Source organism: Pelophylax lessonae (genome assembly GCF_965119305.1).
Source record: "Pelophylax lessonae genome assembly, chromosome: 6".
NCBI classification, from domain to species: Eukaryota; Metazoa; Chordata; class Amphibia; order Anura; family Ranidae; genus Pelophylax; species Pelophylax lessonae.
Genome location: NC_138773.1, coordinates 207,333,843 through 207,350,905, shown reverse-complemented (window position 1 = coordinate 207,350,905; position 17,063 = coordinate 207,333,843). Strand labels below are relative to the sequence as shown.

General features: G+C 41.3%; 1 protein-coding gene across 1 annotated transcript; it reads right to left on the bottom strand.

Moving 5' to 3' along the window:
• Positions 1 to 4,159: 4,159 nt before the first annotated feature.
• On the bottom strand, positions 4,160 to 15,346 carry LOC309558709 (nostrin-like; the record flags this gene model as incomplete). Its single annotated transcript, XM_082261764.1, has 4 exons — positions 4,160 to 4,390; positions 8,554 to 8,679; positions 13,732 to 13,820; positions 15,286 to 15,346. The coding sequence occupies 4 exons, from the start codon at positions 15,344 to 15,346 to the stop codon at positions 4,160 to 4,162; spliced, it is 507 nt and encodes a 168-aa protein (XP_082117890.1).
• Between the last annotated feature and the right edge of the window lie 1,717 nt (positions 15,347 to 17,063).

Below are 17,063 nucleotides of genomic sequence, written 5' to 3'. Positions count from 1 at the left end.
AACAATGCAGATGAGCTGAAGGCCGCTATTAACCGGTTGCCGACCGCCGCACAACTATATACTGCGGCGGTCAGCCCCGGCCAGGCAGAGTGACGTATGGATACGTCACTCGCCTGTCACTGACTTGCGAGCCAATTGCGGGCGGGCGCGCGCCCGCCGCGGCTCGTTCACAGACAAGTCAGTGCGTGTGACCGGCGGACTCGATGTCCGCCGGTCACACTACGATCGCTCCTGTGAAGGGAGAAAGGCTGAGTGGCTTATGTAAACAAGCCACCCGTCATTCTCCCTGGTGTAAAAGTGAAGATCAGACGGTTCTACTATGTAGAACCGTTGATCTTTGTTTTTACACCAATAGCAATGTCCCTGCACAGTTAGAATCACGCCCCTAGGACACACTTAACCCCTCCCTGTCCAATAAAGTTAACCCCTTCACTGCCAGTGTCATTTTTTGCAGTAACAGTGCATATGTATAGCACTGATTACTGCAGTAATGTCACTGGTACCCCCAAAAGTGTCAAAAATGTCAGTCAAGGGTCCGATCTGTCCGCCGCAATGTCGCAGTACCGAAAAAAAATCGCAGATCGCCGCCATTACGCGTTAAAAAAAACCACCAAAAATTACAAAAATCTTTCCCTTTGTTAGTAAATGCGATAACTTTTGCGCAAACCAATCAAAATACGCTTTTTGCGATTTTTTTTACTAAACATATGTAGCATAAAACAAATTGGCCGAAAATGTTAAAAAATTTTGATTTTTACTTTTTTTTTTTGGGAATTTCATATAAAAAAATGTGAAAAATATTGTTATTTTTGCAAAATTGACGCTCTTTTTTTGTTTCTAGCGCATGATCAAAAAATCGCACAGGTGATCAAATACCACCAAAAGAAAGCTCTGTTTGTGGGAAAAGAAGGACGTCAAATTCGTTTAGGTAGAGCGTCGCACGACCGCGCAATTGTCCGTTAAAGTCACGCAGTAAAAAATCGCAAAAAACCCCCTGGTCTTTTAGCAGCCAAATCCTCCGGGGCTTAAGTGGTTAAAGCAACCTGGGCTTCCATAACACAGCAGTGCCACAGGCTGATCACCTCCATGCCACGCAGCAATGATGCAGTAATTAATGCAAAAGGACCCCTGACCAAGTACTGAGTGCATATTATACTGTACATGGACATACTTTTCAGTAAATCAACATTTCTGTATTAAAAATCATTTTTTTTTTTATTGGTCTCATGTTATATATTATAATTTTCTGAGATTCCTAATTTCGTGTTTTCACTAGCTGTAAGCCATAATCATCAAAATTAAAATAATACAATGCTTGAAATATATCACTCTGTGTGGAATGCATCTTTTTGAAGTGAATTATATATATATATATATATACTGTATATATATATATATATATATATATATATATATATATATATATATAGACACACACAATATATATATATATATAGACACACACAATATATATATATATATATATATATATATATAGACACACACAATATATATATATATATAGAGACACACACATACACACATATATATATATATATATATATATATATATATATATATAGACACACACATACATTATAAGATGCATTCATTAATCGCTTCCCGATCACCCGCCTTTTTCACTTTGGCAGGGTGGCTCTTCTGCTCAAACCGACGTAGTTCTACATCGGTCGCGGGAAGCTAGGGGGTGAGCGCGCTTCTGCCCCCACTCGGCAGCAGGGAAGCCGATGTACGGGTCAGGCGGCTCCGATGGCCTCCTGACACCCGCGATCGCTCCCCGCTGAGAGAGAAGGACGGTCGGCTGTTGTAAACACATCCGACCGTTCTTCCCCCTGCAATGTCCATAGAGCCCATGTGATCCTTCTATATAGGATCGCAGGTCTCTATGGTCATTTCAGAATCCACGCCCCCCTACAGTTAGAATCACTCCCCTAGGCTTACATTTAACCCCTTGATCACCATCAGGGTTAACCCCTTCCCTGCCAGTGTCATTATTACAGTAACAGTGCATATTTTTAGCACTGATTACTGTAGTAATGTCACTGGTACCCCCAAAAGTGTCAAAAAGGTCAGTTAGGGGTCCGATCTGTCCACCGCCAATGTCGCAGTCCTGCAAAAAAAAAAAAAAAAAATCACAGTTCGCCACCATTACTAGTAAAAAAAAAAACAATAAAAATGACATAAATCTTTCCCGTAGTTAATATAGACGCGATAACCTTTGCGCAAACCAATCAAAATTCGCTTATTGTGATTTTTTTTACCAAAAATATGTAGCAGAAAACAATTTGGCATAAAATGTGAAAAAATTTAGATTTTTTCTTTTTTTTTTTCTTTTAAGAATGTTATATAGCAGAATGGGAAAATAGTTTTTTTTTCAAAATTGTTGCTTTTTTTGTTTATAGCGCAAGAAATAAAAATCACACAGGTGATCAAATGCCACTAAAAGAAAGATCTATTGGTGGGAAAAAAAGGACGTCAATTTTATTTAGGTACAGCGTCGCACGACCACGCAATTGTCTGTTAAAGTAACGCAGTGCCGAATCGCAAAATAGGGCCTGGTCATTAAAGGGGCAAATCCTTCCGGTCTCAAAGTAGTTAAAATGACATATATTTACTAACTTGCAAGCTTTCATGCAAAATTTAACCCATAACTTTGCTCTGCAGTTTGCCAATATTAGTATACTTTCAAGCAGAGGTGTTACCCTAAAGTAAAGCGCAGATCCCAACTTCCCTAACAACAATGCTGACCTTTGCAAAATCAATCATTGTAGTCAACCGGCAAGGTGGACTCCTGTAACTAAGGTAAAGAGCGCTCTTCTGGGAAGGGAATGGATATTTATGTCGAACCTCCTCCTACCACATTACAAAAGTTAAAAAAATAAGCAAAGATCCCTTTTAAAAGCAAACTACAGTCATCTGAGAACTTTGATGTAAAGAACTTTTTATGGCTCAGCTAAATTTTGGCTATATCTACAGTATTTTCAAAGAATTAAAAAACTTCAGTAGTGCTATAAAAATACAGATATAATCTGTGTGTACAGTATATGTTTCTCATCATCTCAAATTAAATTCTACTTAATAGAATTGTCAAAAATTAAACTTTTGAATTTTTAACACGTCACAAAGTAGAATTGTAGGCCCCTTTCACACATGCGGACCGTTCAGATCTTCAGTTTTTCAGGCAGATCTGAACGGATTCCCCATGCATCTCTATGAGGCAGCAGATGTCAGCAGAGACATATCTGCTGACATCCGATCCGATCCTCAAATTCGGACGGATGGAAACCCTATTTTCCATCCATCTGGCGGATCGGATTGGATGAGAACGGACAGGCGGTCCGTTCTCTTCCCATTCCCACATAGAGGACAGCGGGGATCTGACACCTCCGTCTCCGCACACAGATCCCCTCCCCTCGGATCCTGCGGTGGTAGTCAGGTAGATAATATGTAGGAAGGAGCAGAGTGATTTTGGCAATATTGACATAAAACTCTGTTTCCAGCTTCCTATCCCCCTCCCAACCCCCAGGTCCCCTCCAAGTTACTTTCTCTGAAGCTTTCTCCTCTAAGTTGAGGTTGATTTCATGGCACTGGGCAGCACTGGGTGACAGAGCAATGAGTTTGCAGGTAACAGCCCTGGGGAAAGTTTTTGTTTAAAATGTAGATTTTAAAAAAAATAAAGCTGAAATTGGGCTTTAACTTCACCTTCCTTGACTGCAACTTTTTACATCAAAATTGCGAAATTTCACTAAAATATCCTGACTTTCACTGACATTTCAGGCAATGAAAAACTCTCAATTTTACTCATCCATGAACATGAGTTAAATCTATTGGTCCCTCTCTATGGAGTACTTTCTTCTTTTATATTCACTTGTGAGACCAAAAAGGGGGCTGGCTAATGGATCCACCATTGGAATATATGGTGTATGCACTCCGGGATAAAGCAAAAAAATAAGCTTAGAGAATCCTTGCTGTCTCAGCTAAACTAGTGTGTGGTATGGGGAGATTTTCTTGCTGGGATATGGACAGCAGTAAATAGCGATCGAAAGGTTAAACCCTAGAAGACTTTTGCCAAAATTAAAAAAAAATATCTATCTAACAGTATATACTATATTGGTTTTAGCTTTGATGTATCATTTTATCAGTCACCTCCATATTCCCTCATTGAGCCACGCATATTTTTTGAAGATCTTTTGGTTAAGCCTCTTGGTGGTTTGCTGGGAAAATCCATTTCGTCAGGTTCTATGACATAATCATTAGTTGAGGAGTCACTGTATCCAGTACTCCTGCTCGATATTCTCCTGGTGGAAGCACGCCTTAGCTTGCTGGCATTTATAGATCGAGATACCTGCACAGAACACAGCTGACAACCCTGTGAGAAATAAACATAGAAACATTCTAAAATACATTCATCAACAGGGTAGGATAATGAAAACAGAACTCAAACCACCGTATTAGCTACATCATATACTGAATAGCAGAGCACCTATATACAAAGAAGACTATTGTAAATTACACCTTCTATATAATCTAAAAGACAATACATTGTTCTGTTCTTTTGCTACAAGAGAGTCTGAATTACCTTAGAATTAATATATTCATTTTACAACCACTCAAAACAGAACACAATAAGGAAGGGGTCAGTACAGAAGGAAAGGAAATCTATAATGGGGGGGTGGGAGCTGTACTGGGGGGAAGGGGGGAGGGGGAGATCTGTACTTATGGGGCCTTTATTAAGGGAGAGATCTGAACTACTGAGGAAAATCTGTTCCAGGAAGGAGAATCTGTATGGGGGGGGGGTATCTGTAAAGGGATGGGGGGATCTGTACTAGGGGAGAGCTATATGGGCAGGATCTGTACCGGGGGAAGATCTATATGGAGGGGATCTGTACTGGGATGGGATCGGTACTAGGGGAGATCTATACTGGGGGGGGATCTGTACTGAGGGGAACTGCACTGGGGGGGGGAGATACGTACTGGGTGGAATTTGTTCTGGGGAGAGATCTATACAGGAGGAGACCTGGACTGGGATGGAAGCTGAATGGGGGGTGGGCGAATCTGCGCCTGGGGGAGGGGGGGGTCTGTACTGTGGGGAAGATCTGTCTTGAGGGGATTTGTACTGAGGGGAGCTTCACTGGGGGGGGGGTGGAGGAGATCAGTGCCGGGTGGTATCTGTACTGGGGAGATCTATATATAAAGGGAGGACCTATACAGGAGGAGATCTGTATTGGCTGGAAGCTGAATGTGGATGGGGGTCTGATCTGGGGGGGTGGGGGGTCTGTACTAGGGGTGAGCTATATGGGCAGGATCTGTCCAAATCTTCCGGGGGAAGATTTATCTGGAGGGGATCTGAACTGGAGGGGAGATCTGTTCTTGGATGGGAGCTGTACCGGTGGGGGGGCAAAGGGGAATCTATATTGGGGGGACCTGTTCTAGGGGAGGGATTCTTTACTAGTGGGGGGGGGATGGAATTTTTGTTTGGGTACAGAGATACATTTTTATTGTACTTTTTCTTCTAACCCCTGTTAGGCTCTTAGTTGTGGCATAGTAATCAAAGATAATTTTGGATACAAGGACTGTCCATATGTTACCATGTACACATTTCACTCAAGTTTTAAGCCACGCCCACAATTATTTTACAGTGATGACCAAATTGAGCAATTAGAGGTACTTGCTATACAATTATTGCCTAATTAAGATGTATGCAAAGCAAAATGTGGGTGTGGCACTACAATACACCTCCCCCTTGTCTTTAAACAGCACCATAAACACCATTAAAAAAGTTTTTGAAAGCAGTGCAATAAAAGTGTTGAGTGCAGGGAAATGCTATGTGCAAAAAAAAAAAAAAAAACATACAAATTTAACAATAAAGCCTGATAAAGTTCATCATAAAGGTATCATAAAGTATTTATAGGCATACCCCACTTTTAAGTACACAATGGGACCAGAGCATGTATGTAAAACGAAAATGTACTTAAAGTGAAGCAATACATTTTTTCATTTCTCAATGCATGTAAATACACAAGCGCCATAGGAAATCTTGGTCTGCTTGACATGGCACTGCTGACAAGAACACCAAGCTTGGGGAGCATGTTAAGGGGATCCACGACTATGATATGGTAGATTACCTTGGCAAGCTGGCTGGCCACAAATAGGATATGTTGTAGTCCTGGGTCCCCTCTCGGTGCTCCCTAAGTTTGGTATCCCTGTCACTTATGGTTTGGGAGCAGTGCCATGTCAAACTGACCAAGATTTCCCATAGACACCAAAGTTAAAAACCGGGAGTAGTGCCATGCCAAGCTGACCAGGCTGTGTCTGTACTCGTGAGTGTATGTAAAGTGAGTGTGCTTAAAACGGGGTATGCCTGTATTGTGCATGTTATTTCATAAAAGTGCTGAAAGAAAACGTGCAATTTTCATTCCAGTGCCGTTTTCAAGCTTCCCTTTACACACCAGATTCACCGGCCATCCATGGCCCCTTATTTTCGTAAGTGGGTCTAATGTTGCTTGATGCCTCTCCTCCAGGCTCCTCTCTCTCTCCCCGCTTGGAGTGTATCTAAATGTCGCGATCTCTCCTCCAGAGACCAATACAGGAGTACATGAAGCAAACCAAGAATGCTTCCAATATTGTATTAACTATTGATTTCAGTTTATTTTATTATGTTTCCTTTAAAACAATGGTCCATAAGTTTCTTTTTTCCAATACCAGCCAGAATACTTAGTCCAACAGTTTTAATCCAATAAAAATGCTCAGAAAGCTCTAACATTCATCCAACTGGGTGACTCCAATCCGCCGCCTCGCCTCTCTTCAGATGTGGAAATGTTGCAAGCCAAGCCCCGCCTGTGCCGCCTCTCCTTACAATCGGCCGCATGTTCAGAAGAGCTCAGTCAGCTCAGCGAGTAAGTCAGCAGCCTGGCACTGTCACAGAGTCAGTAATCATTCATCTATCTTTCCCTGTTGTCGTGACACTCAGCCAGCCGTTGTTTCTGGACGGACACACCAGGCATGGGGGGGGGAGCAGCCTGGACTGGAGTGGAGAGCCCTGACTATGTATAAAGTAGTGTAGTGTAGGGGGCAGTGTAGTGGGCAATGTAGTGTAGTGGACAGTGTAGTGGTAAGGTAGGAATCAGGTAGGTCAGTGTAAGGGTCAGTGTCGTGGACAGGTAGGTCAGTGTAGAGGTCAGTGTAGTGGCCAGTATAGGAATCAGGTAGGTTAGCGTAGTGGACAGGTAGGTCAGTATAGGAATCAGGCTGGTCAGTAATATTGTAGGAAGGGAGTCGGGGAGTGCTAAAAGTCTGCATGTTAGGGGCGTAAATTACTTGCCTTGCCCCGGGCGCTGACAACCCACGCTACGCCACTGGATAGTGGCATTTGGATACACTCCATGCACAGAGGGAGAGGAGCCTGGAGGAGAGGCAGCATAGATGGCCGATGAGTGTGGTGTCTAAAGGGGAGCAAGAAACAAGGACTGGAGTGAAAATTGCACTTTATTTTTTGTAACTTTTTGTAACTTTTTGAACTTTCATGAAAAAAGAAGCACAAGAGACACTTTATGATACCTTTATGATGCACTTAATTTTACTTTATTGCTATCAATTTGTATGAATTTTTTTTTTTTTTTTGCACATAGCATTTCTTTGCACTTAGTCCAATTGCAAAAAGTTTATAAATGGTGTTTATGATGCTGTTTAAGGAATAGGGGAGATGTATTGTAGAGCTGCCCCCAAATTTTACTTTCCTATACATTATGTCATCAAAAAAACTTTTGGTAAAATATATGGGCGCTGGCAGCTTCTGGAGTTTTTTTTCAATAATACCATAGTGCAGATTTTCTTTCATCATTTAGATGTAGGCAGTCATAACAGATGCATTTCACAGGTACCACCTATCTTACAGAAGAGATTTACAAAATTTGTGCTGGCAGGCATGGACTGTGCATCACAGAACTCTGTAAATTCCATCCAATGTATCAAAATGTATGGGTATAACAGTCACAGAAGACCCCGTGGGCTGACGCGTATAAAGGAGATCTTCTCGTGTGGCTCTGAAGAGGAATTCCTCGAAACGCGTCAGCCCACGGGGTCTTCAGTGACTGGTGTACCCATACATGTTGATACATTGGATGAAATTTACAGAGTTCTGTGATGTGCAATTTTCTGTTGCCTTTGTAAGTAAAATACTTACCGTGTTTTTATTCAATAAATTATTTGTCTTGGGATAATGCACTAGGTCGGTGCGCCCTCTGTGTGTTGTATAGTTGCAGTGTTAGAAATCCCTAAGTCTTTGAGGGCAGCAAGACCGTGGTTACCCGTTTCTAAGGGCAATAAAGACATAAGCATTTCTATCCGGAGGGGCCATTTTCCTAAGTGAAGGAGGCATTGTGTGTGACTGTTACATTGGCAACATGTCAGTTGAATTTATTTGTTTAAATATATTAAAAAGGGGTTAATACTGTCCAGCAACCTTGCAGGGTATTTTCAGTCCTATGATCCTTCACATTTTCATACATGCATTCTATTATCATTTTAATTTACCTTTTCTTTCCACTTGACCATGCGTTCACTGCATGGGTGTGTTGGAAGAGACTGCTGCTCCAACTCCGCTAGTGCCAAGGACAGTTTGAAGTAATTGGCTTCAAGAAGGTTAGCTCTTAGACCGGTCTATAATAAATGTAACATGCACATTTTACAGTTTACAGTTCAGGGACTGATAGTTGGGGGTCCCTGAAAAAAAATACTCTGATACTTGAGACTTGGACAGAGTTGAGCATTGTTTTAGTACTGAATAGAGGGGGGAATGGTTATAACCTCTATCAGTGCCAACCGTGTCCCCATTGTGGTCATTTTCACATTTTCTTTACCTGGTTTACCTGGTTAACACACAGGAAATTAGAATAACCCCACCAAAAAAAGTAAAAAAATCTGACAATGGCGTTAAAGTGTTACTTAACCCAGGACCTGCATTCACTATATTTGGTCTCCCATGGTATGCAGAACATAGAAATTCAATTATTTTAGAAAATATAAACTGCTAAATACCTTTTCTCATCAGCAGTATATAGCAGTCTTGTGACTTCTATAGGAGTCTGGTTAAAGCTTTTAGGATGAGTTTTCATACTGCACTGAGCTGTCCTATCAGAATCCAGGACCCCTGACCCTCTGCCTGGACAGTGCTGATTGGCCATGTGCTGATCACATGCACTCTCCCAAGGAAAAAAAAAAAAAATCTCAAGCAATACACACGAAACTTAGCATTTGCAGCCTGACTCCAGTAACTCTGTCTTAGCTGGACTTGTTCTGGAGTCAATGGAAGAAGAGGAGGATCTGTGCATACAGGATCGAACAGCCTTTTTACACCATGCAGAGGATTAATTCTTTAGGTTCCATAGTGAGTATAACAAGCATGCTTTTCTGCATATACACACTGATCTTACTGTTGTGGGTTTAGTAACACTTTAAATCTTTCCTGCTCCCTTAATCCATTTATACAATGGATATAAAAAGTCTACACACCCCTGTTAAAATGTCAGGTTTCTGTGATGTTAAAAAAGGAGACACATATAAATCATTGCAGAACTTTTTCAACCTTTAATGTGACCAATAAACTGTACAACTCAATTGAAAAACAAACTGAAGTCTTTTTTTTTTTTTTGTAGGGGGGGGGGGGGGGAGAGGGAAAATAAAAAACTAAAATAATGTGGTTGCATAAGTGTGCACGCCCTCTTATAACTGGGGATTTAGCTGTGTTCAGAACTAAGCAATCACATTCACACTCATGTTAAATAGGAGTCAGTACACATCTGCCATCATTTAAAGTGCCTTTGATTAACCCAAAATAGATTTCAGCTGTTCTAGTAGGTCTTTCCTGACATTTTCTTAGTCACATCCTACAGCAAAAGCCATAAGAGAGATCTCATTGTTAAAAGGTATCAGTCAGAAGAAGGGTACACAAGATTTTAAAGTCATTAGATATACAGTGCATCCGGAAAGATTTTTATTTTTAATAAATTTGCAAAGATTTCAAACAAACTTCTTTAACATTGTCATTATGAGGTATTGTTTGTAGAATATTGCGGAAGATAATGAATTTAATCCATTTTGGAATAAGGCTGTAACATAACAAAATGTGGAAAAAGTGAAGCGCTGTGAATATTTTCCGGATGCACTGTACCATGGAAGAGAGTGAAGACAGTTATCATCAAGTGGAGAAAATATGGCACAACAGTGACATCACCAAGAGCTGGGCGTCCCTCCAAAATAGATGAAAAGACAAGAAGAAATCTGTTTAGGGAGGCTGACAAGAGGCCTACAGCAACAGTAAAGGAGATGCAGGAATATCTGGCAAGTACTGGCTGTGTGGTACATGTGACAACAATCTCCCGTATTCTTCCTATGTCTGGGCTATGGGGTAGAGTGGCCAGAGGGAAGCCTTTTCTTACAAAGAAAAACATCCAAGCCCGGCCAAATTTTGCAAAAACACATGTGGGAAAATGTGTTATGGTCTGATGAAACCAAGGTTAAACTTTTTTGGCCATAATTTCCATTTGTCACAAAAACAACACTGCACATCATCAAAAGAATACCATACCCACAGTGAAGCATGGTGGTGGCAGCATCATGCTTTAGGGCTGTTTTTCTTCAGCTGGAACAGGGGCCTTAGTCAAGACAGAGGGAATTATGGACAGTTCCAAATACCAGTCAATATTGGCACAAAACCTTCAGGCTTCTACTAGAAAGTTGAACACGAAGAGGAACTTCATCTTTCAGCATGACAACAACCCAAATCAAACATCCAAATCAACAAAGGAATGATAAACATTTTGAAAAAAAAAAAAAACACAAAGGAATGGCTTCACCAGAAGAATAAAGTTTTGGAATGGCCCAGCCAGAGCCCAGACCTGAATCAGATTGAAAATCTGTGAAGTGATCTGAAGAGGGCTGTGCACAGGAGATGTCCTGCAATCTGACAGATTTGGAGTGTTTTTGCAAAGAAGAGTGGGCAAATATTGCCAAATCAAGATGAACCATGCTGATAGACCCATACCCAAAGACTGAGTGTTGTAATAAAATGTTATTTTTTTTACTTCCCTCGACCTAAAAGACTTAAATTTGATGTTCAACTGAGTTGTACAGATTATAGGTCATATTAAAGGTGGAAAAAGTTCTAAAATGATTTACCTTTGTATCATTTTTTTACATCACAGAAACCTGACATTTTAACCACAAAGTGACGTAGGACTACGTCGGCAAACTTTACGGTAGTATACCGGGATGATGCCTCTAGCTAGAGACACCATTGTGGTACCGTGGTTTAGAGCCAATGGTCAGCTTTCTGTCGGTAACGACCGATGCGGCTCAGAAGCCGCTCGATCATTACCCGGGTGAGCGGGAGGGGACGTCCCCTCCCGCCGCCTTCCGTGACTTTGCTCCGGGCTCCCGTCACACCGGGAGCCCCGAGCACCCAGCCGACACGTCCGCCGGCTGGATGGAGTCCCGATCAAAGCCGGAAACAGCTTCGATCTGGTCTCCAATGACGTAACCCAGAGGCGGCGTCCATGACGTCACTTCCGGGTTACTGTGCTGCAAAAGGCGGCAAATCTAAAAAACGGCTGTATGCAAAAACGCCAATTTCGACGTTTTGCATACATGGAAGTGTAGTGGAGGGGTCTAGGGTCTTTTAGACCCTCGATCCCTCCATAAAGAGTACCTGTCACTGCATATTGGTGTCACAAGGGATGTTTACATTGCTTGTGACAGCAATAAAAGTGATCAGATTTTTTTTTTTTAAAAAAACCTGTAATAAAGTTAAAAAATAAAATAAAATAAATAGGAAAAAAAAATGTAGCCGCCGCCGTCACCGTTAGCTCACGCACAAAAAAAACGTATATGGAAGTCGAGCCGCGAATGAAATTGCTGTTCAAACCACACATGTAAGGTATCGCCGCGATCGCCAGAGCGTGAGCAATAATTAAAAAAAAAAAAGAGCTACACTCTAACTCTAAACTGGTAACCATTAAAAAAATTTAAAGCGTCGCCTATTGAGATCTCTATTGACCGTAGTTTGTCGCAATTTTAAACCGTAACATGTTGTGTATCTATTTACTCGGCGTGACATCATCTTTCACAATATACAAAAAAATGGGCTAACTTTACTGTTTAGTATTTTTTAAATGCAGTGAAATGTGATTTTTTCAAAATTTTTCCAAAAAAATGGCGTTTTAAAGACCTCTGCGCAAATACAGCGTGACAAAAAATATTGCAATGACCGCCATTTTATTCTCCAGAGTCTTTGCTAAAAAAATATATATAATGTTTGGGGGTTCTAAGTAGTTTTCTAGGAAAAAATACTGATTTTAACTTGTAAACAAAAAGTGTCCAAAATAGGGATGGGGCTTAAGTGGTTAACAGGGGTGTGTAGTATTTTTATAATAACTGTATGTCCATTAAATACTTAAATGTCTTCTAATTGGTAGTTCCTGCAAGGGACAGCACTGTGAGCCAATCAGGCTTCATTGCATTGCATAGTGCTGTGTAAATATTCAGAGCTTGTTGATTGGATGAGAGATGACTTCATTAGTAAGCTGCTGTTCCTTCACTATCCAATCAACATCTTGACCAAGATATATTTTATGACCACAGTGAAAATGAAGCAAATAGTCAGGACTTGTAAAGTGTCTGGCAAACATTTAAACAATTTGTCTGCATTACAATTTTTGGCACGTTTCCCAGTTGACAGTTATGTTTTTTGTTATCGCTTATTTAACCCTTTGCCTACACTTACACAATGGTGCCCATGGTAACATGCTTTAATGTGAGGTACCACAAGATGATGTGTATTGCAATTCATTTTTATTGTCCCCTAATATGCATACAGAGACAAAACAAATGTCCCTGTCCCTCAGCACACTGCAGTGCATGCAATAAAGACTTTTCTTGTAGCAACTGGAAAAAATAAGGCAGACACATTTTTAGCCTCTGGATGCATATTGAGAGCTCATTAGAGATGAATGGGCAATGCACGTCAATGCGCACATGAAAATGCACACTTAGGAGGAGTGGGGGGCCCTTTCACACAGGCTTTCCGATCAGGACCACCTGACAGTTTTTCAGGCGGATCTGATCGGATTCTCCATGCAGCCCTATGGAGCAGCGGATGTCAGCGGTGACTTGTCCACTGACACCCGCTGCTATCCGATCCAATCCTGTCCGTGAAATTCGGATGGATGGAAATCCTGTTTTCCATCCGTCTGGAGGATCGGATCAGAAAGGGTCAGATGAAAACGGACAGGCGGTCTGTTCTCATCTGATCTCCCATAGAAGAGAGCGAGGCTCTGACAGGTCTGTCTCTGCACACAGAGGGGAGATGAACCTGTCATCCGCCTGCTCATTGGGGATCGGCGGATCGATCCCCGCTGAGCAAAACTGAGTCCGCCGGGCAGAAGGCCTGTGTGAAAGGACCCTTACAGTAAAACTGATTAAATGTCTCAGTATCTAGTGTATCTATAAGTAATCAAAGCAAAGTGATGATTTTTGTAAATGCTGCAAATTTTTAGCAAGAAGAAACAGTAAAATGTATGTTATATCATTTTTGTAGGTTGGTAAAGAAGCACTGCAGGGAAATGTGTGTACATAGCATAGCATAGGACTTAAATCTCGGCTAAACAATCTGACATTTCCTTTTATATGTCTGCATACATATTGAATAATACAAACCTCTTCTAGAAGAATGGCGGTTTCTTCTTCATTCTTTATATCAGAAAATGCTGGGTTTTCTTTATAGGCTCTCATCATTTTCTCCAGCCCTGGAACAACATACATTTCTATGAGGTTATTTTTTATATTTCGCATAGTAAAAAAAAAAAAAAAAAAGTAATCAAGTGCGCCCTCTGTCCATTCCTTTTGCATGGTCACACTCATGCATGCTCACTTCTGAGCCGACTCTGTGTGTCCTCCACACCGTCCCCTGCTCTCTCCTCACTGGCTGTGATTGACAGCATCAGGAGCCAATGGCCCCGCTCCTGTGTTTGAGCCAATGAGGATGGAGAGAGCAAGGAGAGCCGTTGCTCTTGTGCACATCACTGGATCAAGATAGAGCTCAGACTAGTATAAGAGGGGGCTGGGGGAGGGGGGAGGGGAGTTGCACATTGAAGGCTTTTTACCTTAATGCCGAGAATGCATGAAGGTAAAACACCTTCAGCCTGTAGAACCACTTTAGGTTATACATTAGTAGAGTTTTGAACATTCGCACAAAAATTTTGATCCGTACATTTGATGACTTGACGACTGTCATTTGAAAGTACTTCAAATTTACATTTTATTATGGAATGAATGCAACTTCTTGAATGAAAACCACATTCACTGTTAAAAATTAATTTGTTTAAGAAAGGTTTTCCATTCTGCCCCTTCTAAAAAGCCGATTTGACCCCACTAAGAATTTAAAAAACAAACAAAAGTCCCTGAAATGAAGGTTGTCCAACAAAATTCTTCCAATGTATGGCCAGCTTGAGAATCAGACTGCATGGACAACAGACCAAGTACTCTTCTAGTTCAGTTCTTGGTGTACTTATGCAGGCTTTGAGCAACTGTCTCTTTAAACCTCTCCTCATCCTTGTGGTGTGTGGCAATTATATTATGGGGTTGATTTACTAAAGGCAAATACACTGTGCACCTTGCAAACTGCACTTGCTCCGGAGCTTAGATATTGAGGTAAAGCTTCAATTTGCAAATAGTCAATCACATGATTGGATGATGGAAGTCAGTAGAGCCCTCCCTCATTTACTAAGCTCTGAAGCAATTGCACTTTGCAAACTGCACAGTGTATTTGCCTTTAGTAAATCAACCCCTATTTGTTTGACATTGCAGCTAATCACAATAAAAAAGGTTTATCAAGTAAAAGGGGTAGAAAGCGGAACTGTCATAGTTTGGTATTTATAGCAGGTCCAAATGTTTACTTTTTTCTCCCCTAGGCCAGTCACCCCTCCAAAAACTGCTTTGGATAGTGCCTCATGCACACTGTTCTACGTAAATATTTAAACAAATTTAGACAAATCTTACATATAGCGGATTAAACATTTGTTACCTGTATTGAGAAGCAGAGCTAGCCAAATGAGGCGTCATATATTGATATTTTCGCATAGTTTCATTGGTCCAGCTCGGAGCAATGTAAGTAAGTGGCCTCATTAACACCGGAGTGTTTGCAATCATGGGCAGCATTCCTGGGATTCTGCCTGTGATCCTAAAACGCTCTGCAAATCTGACAAATCACACCATGCTTGTTCAGGTGCCATACTTTTTCAATGGCATCTAAACACAGGTGGGATTCTGCCATGACTGTCGCTCTGCAACTGCGGCAAACCGCTCCTTTTTGAGTGACAACTTTCGGGTGATGCGGTTTGCTGCGATTGAAGTGCGACAATCACACCTGCATTTAGCTGCCATTGAAAATGTATGGCATCTGAACAAGGGTGGTGTGATTTGTCAGTTTTGAAGAGCGTCTCTAGAATCACGAGCAGAATCACAGCGATTGTGCCTGTGATCGCAAACAGCGGCCTGTATTTGCCACACCTGGTTGATTCCTGGAAGCTGGAAATCACTATAGTAGGCAAGACTGCTAACAATGATTTCTGTTAGCTTATGAGTCCCATGCCAAGTGGATGCCCTGCTGCATGTTGCGGCATTATCGCTACCCAATGCGACCCATGTATTTCTATGGTGACATGTTGCAACTGCATCTAATGCATGATTGTGGCGTGGTAGTGTGACATTTACAAGGATAATTCAGGTGAAGAGGAGGTAACACATTTCCTTCTCACCACCTATCAAACACCTCTGAAAAGCAATCCACTGTGGATCTCTTTTCAGAAGGATGGCAAAGGCTGCCACACATGTGAACAGGGTAGGAAGGTGTAGGACTTATTGGGACTATTGGCATCCCCTAAAGATCGATGCTCGATTCTGGAAACCCCCCCCCCCCCCCTAGAAGGTATGGGCTCCATGACTCAGCTTTCCTCTCACTTGTGTTCTCTCGGAATGTGATGTCACCACTTGGATGACTGAAGGATGTATACTGTATATGTAATTATCTGTGTTCAGTAAACAGTTAAAAGGCTTTGATGTTTGGACTTGTGAAGGGGCTATGGGGGTGCAAGGAGATTTTTTTGGGGTGCTTCAGCATACCCACGCACACCCCTAGTGCCACCTCTGTCTTAGAGTGACAACATTAACTTACTGTAGTATATCTATGGAGGAGCAGTGTTGTCACCCCAGAACAGGAAGTGTGTTAGAACTACAATACCTTGCAATGTTTCCAGTAGGATTAGTAAAGTGCACAGCTTTAGGGTCAGAGGACAGCAGGGAGGTAGTGATTGGAGGATTATGAATAGAGCAGGGACGTGCAGTGAGGTCAGTGGCTGGTGTGGCACTGGCTAAGATCAGAGCCAGATACAACCCCCACATTATTTAGTGAATAAACCCCCACAGTGTAGCCGAGCGCTGTGAGATGAAAATTTTAATCTTCATCTTTAGCCAATTGGCTTACTCTTAAAAATCCGTGTCAGGTCGCAGGCAGCCAATCAGATTGCCCCAGACAAATAAGCATCTGGTGAAAAGAATCTTTTGGATAGAAGATTTTTATTTTTTTATTTCTGAATTCTGTAACAGCCCTGTAAATGCTGAGATTTCACTGGTAATGTACAGGGCTGTTACAGAATGCAGAAATAAATAATAAAAATGACACTGTGCTCTATATAGCTACCAACAGTCCGGATTTTATTAAAACAAGTCTTTATGTTGGTTAAATTAGTAAACTGTGAGAAAAAACGAAAGTGCCATAAATATTCTATATAATAAAAGAAAAGAACCTGAACCATTCTCTGATTATATATATATATATATATATATATATATATATATATATATGGCACCTTCATTAGTTTTTATAGTTTACTCATTTACCAGCATAAGGACTTGTTTTAGCATATGTAAACGACGTTCAAACCACACATGTGAGGTGTCGCCACAAATGTTAGAGCGAGAGCAATAATTCC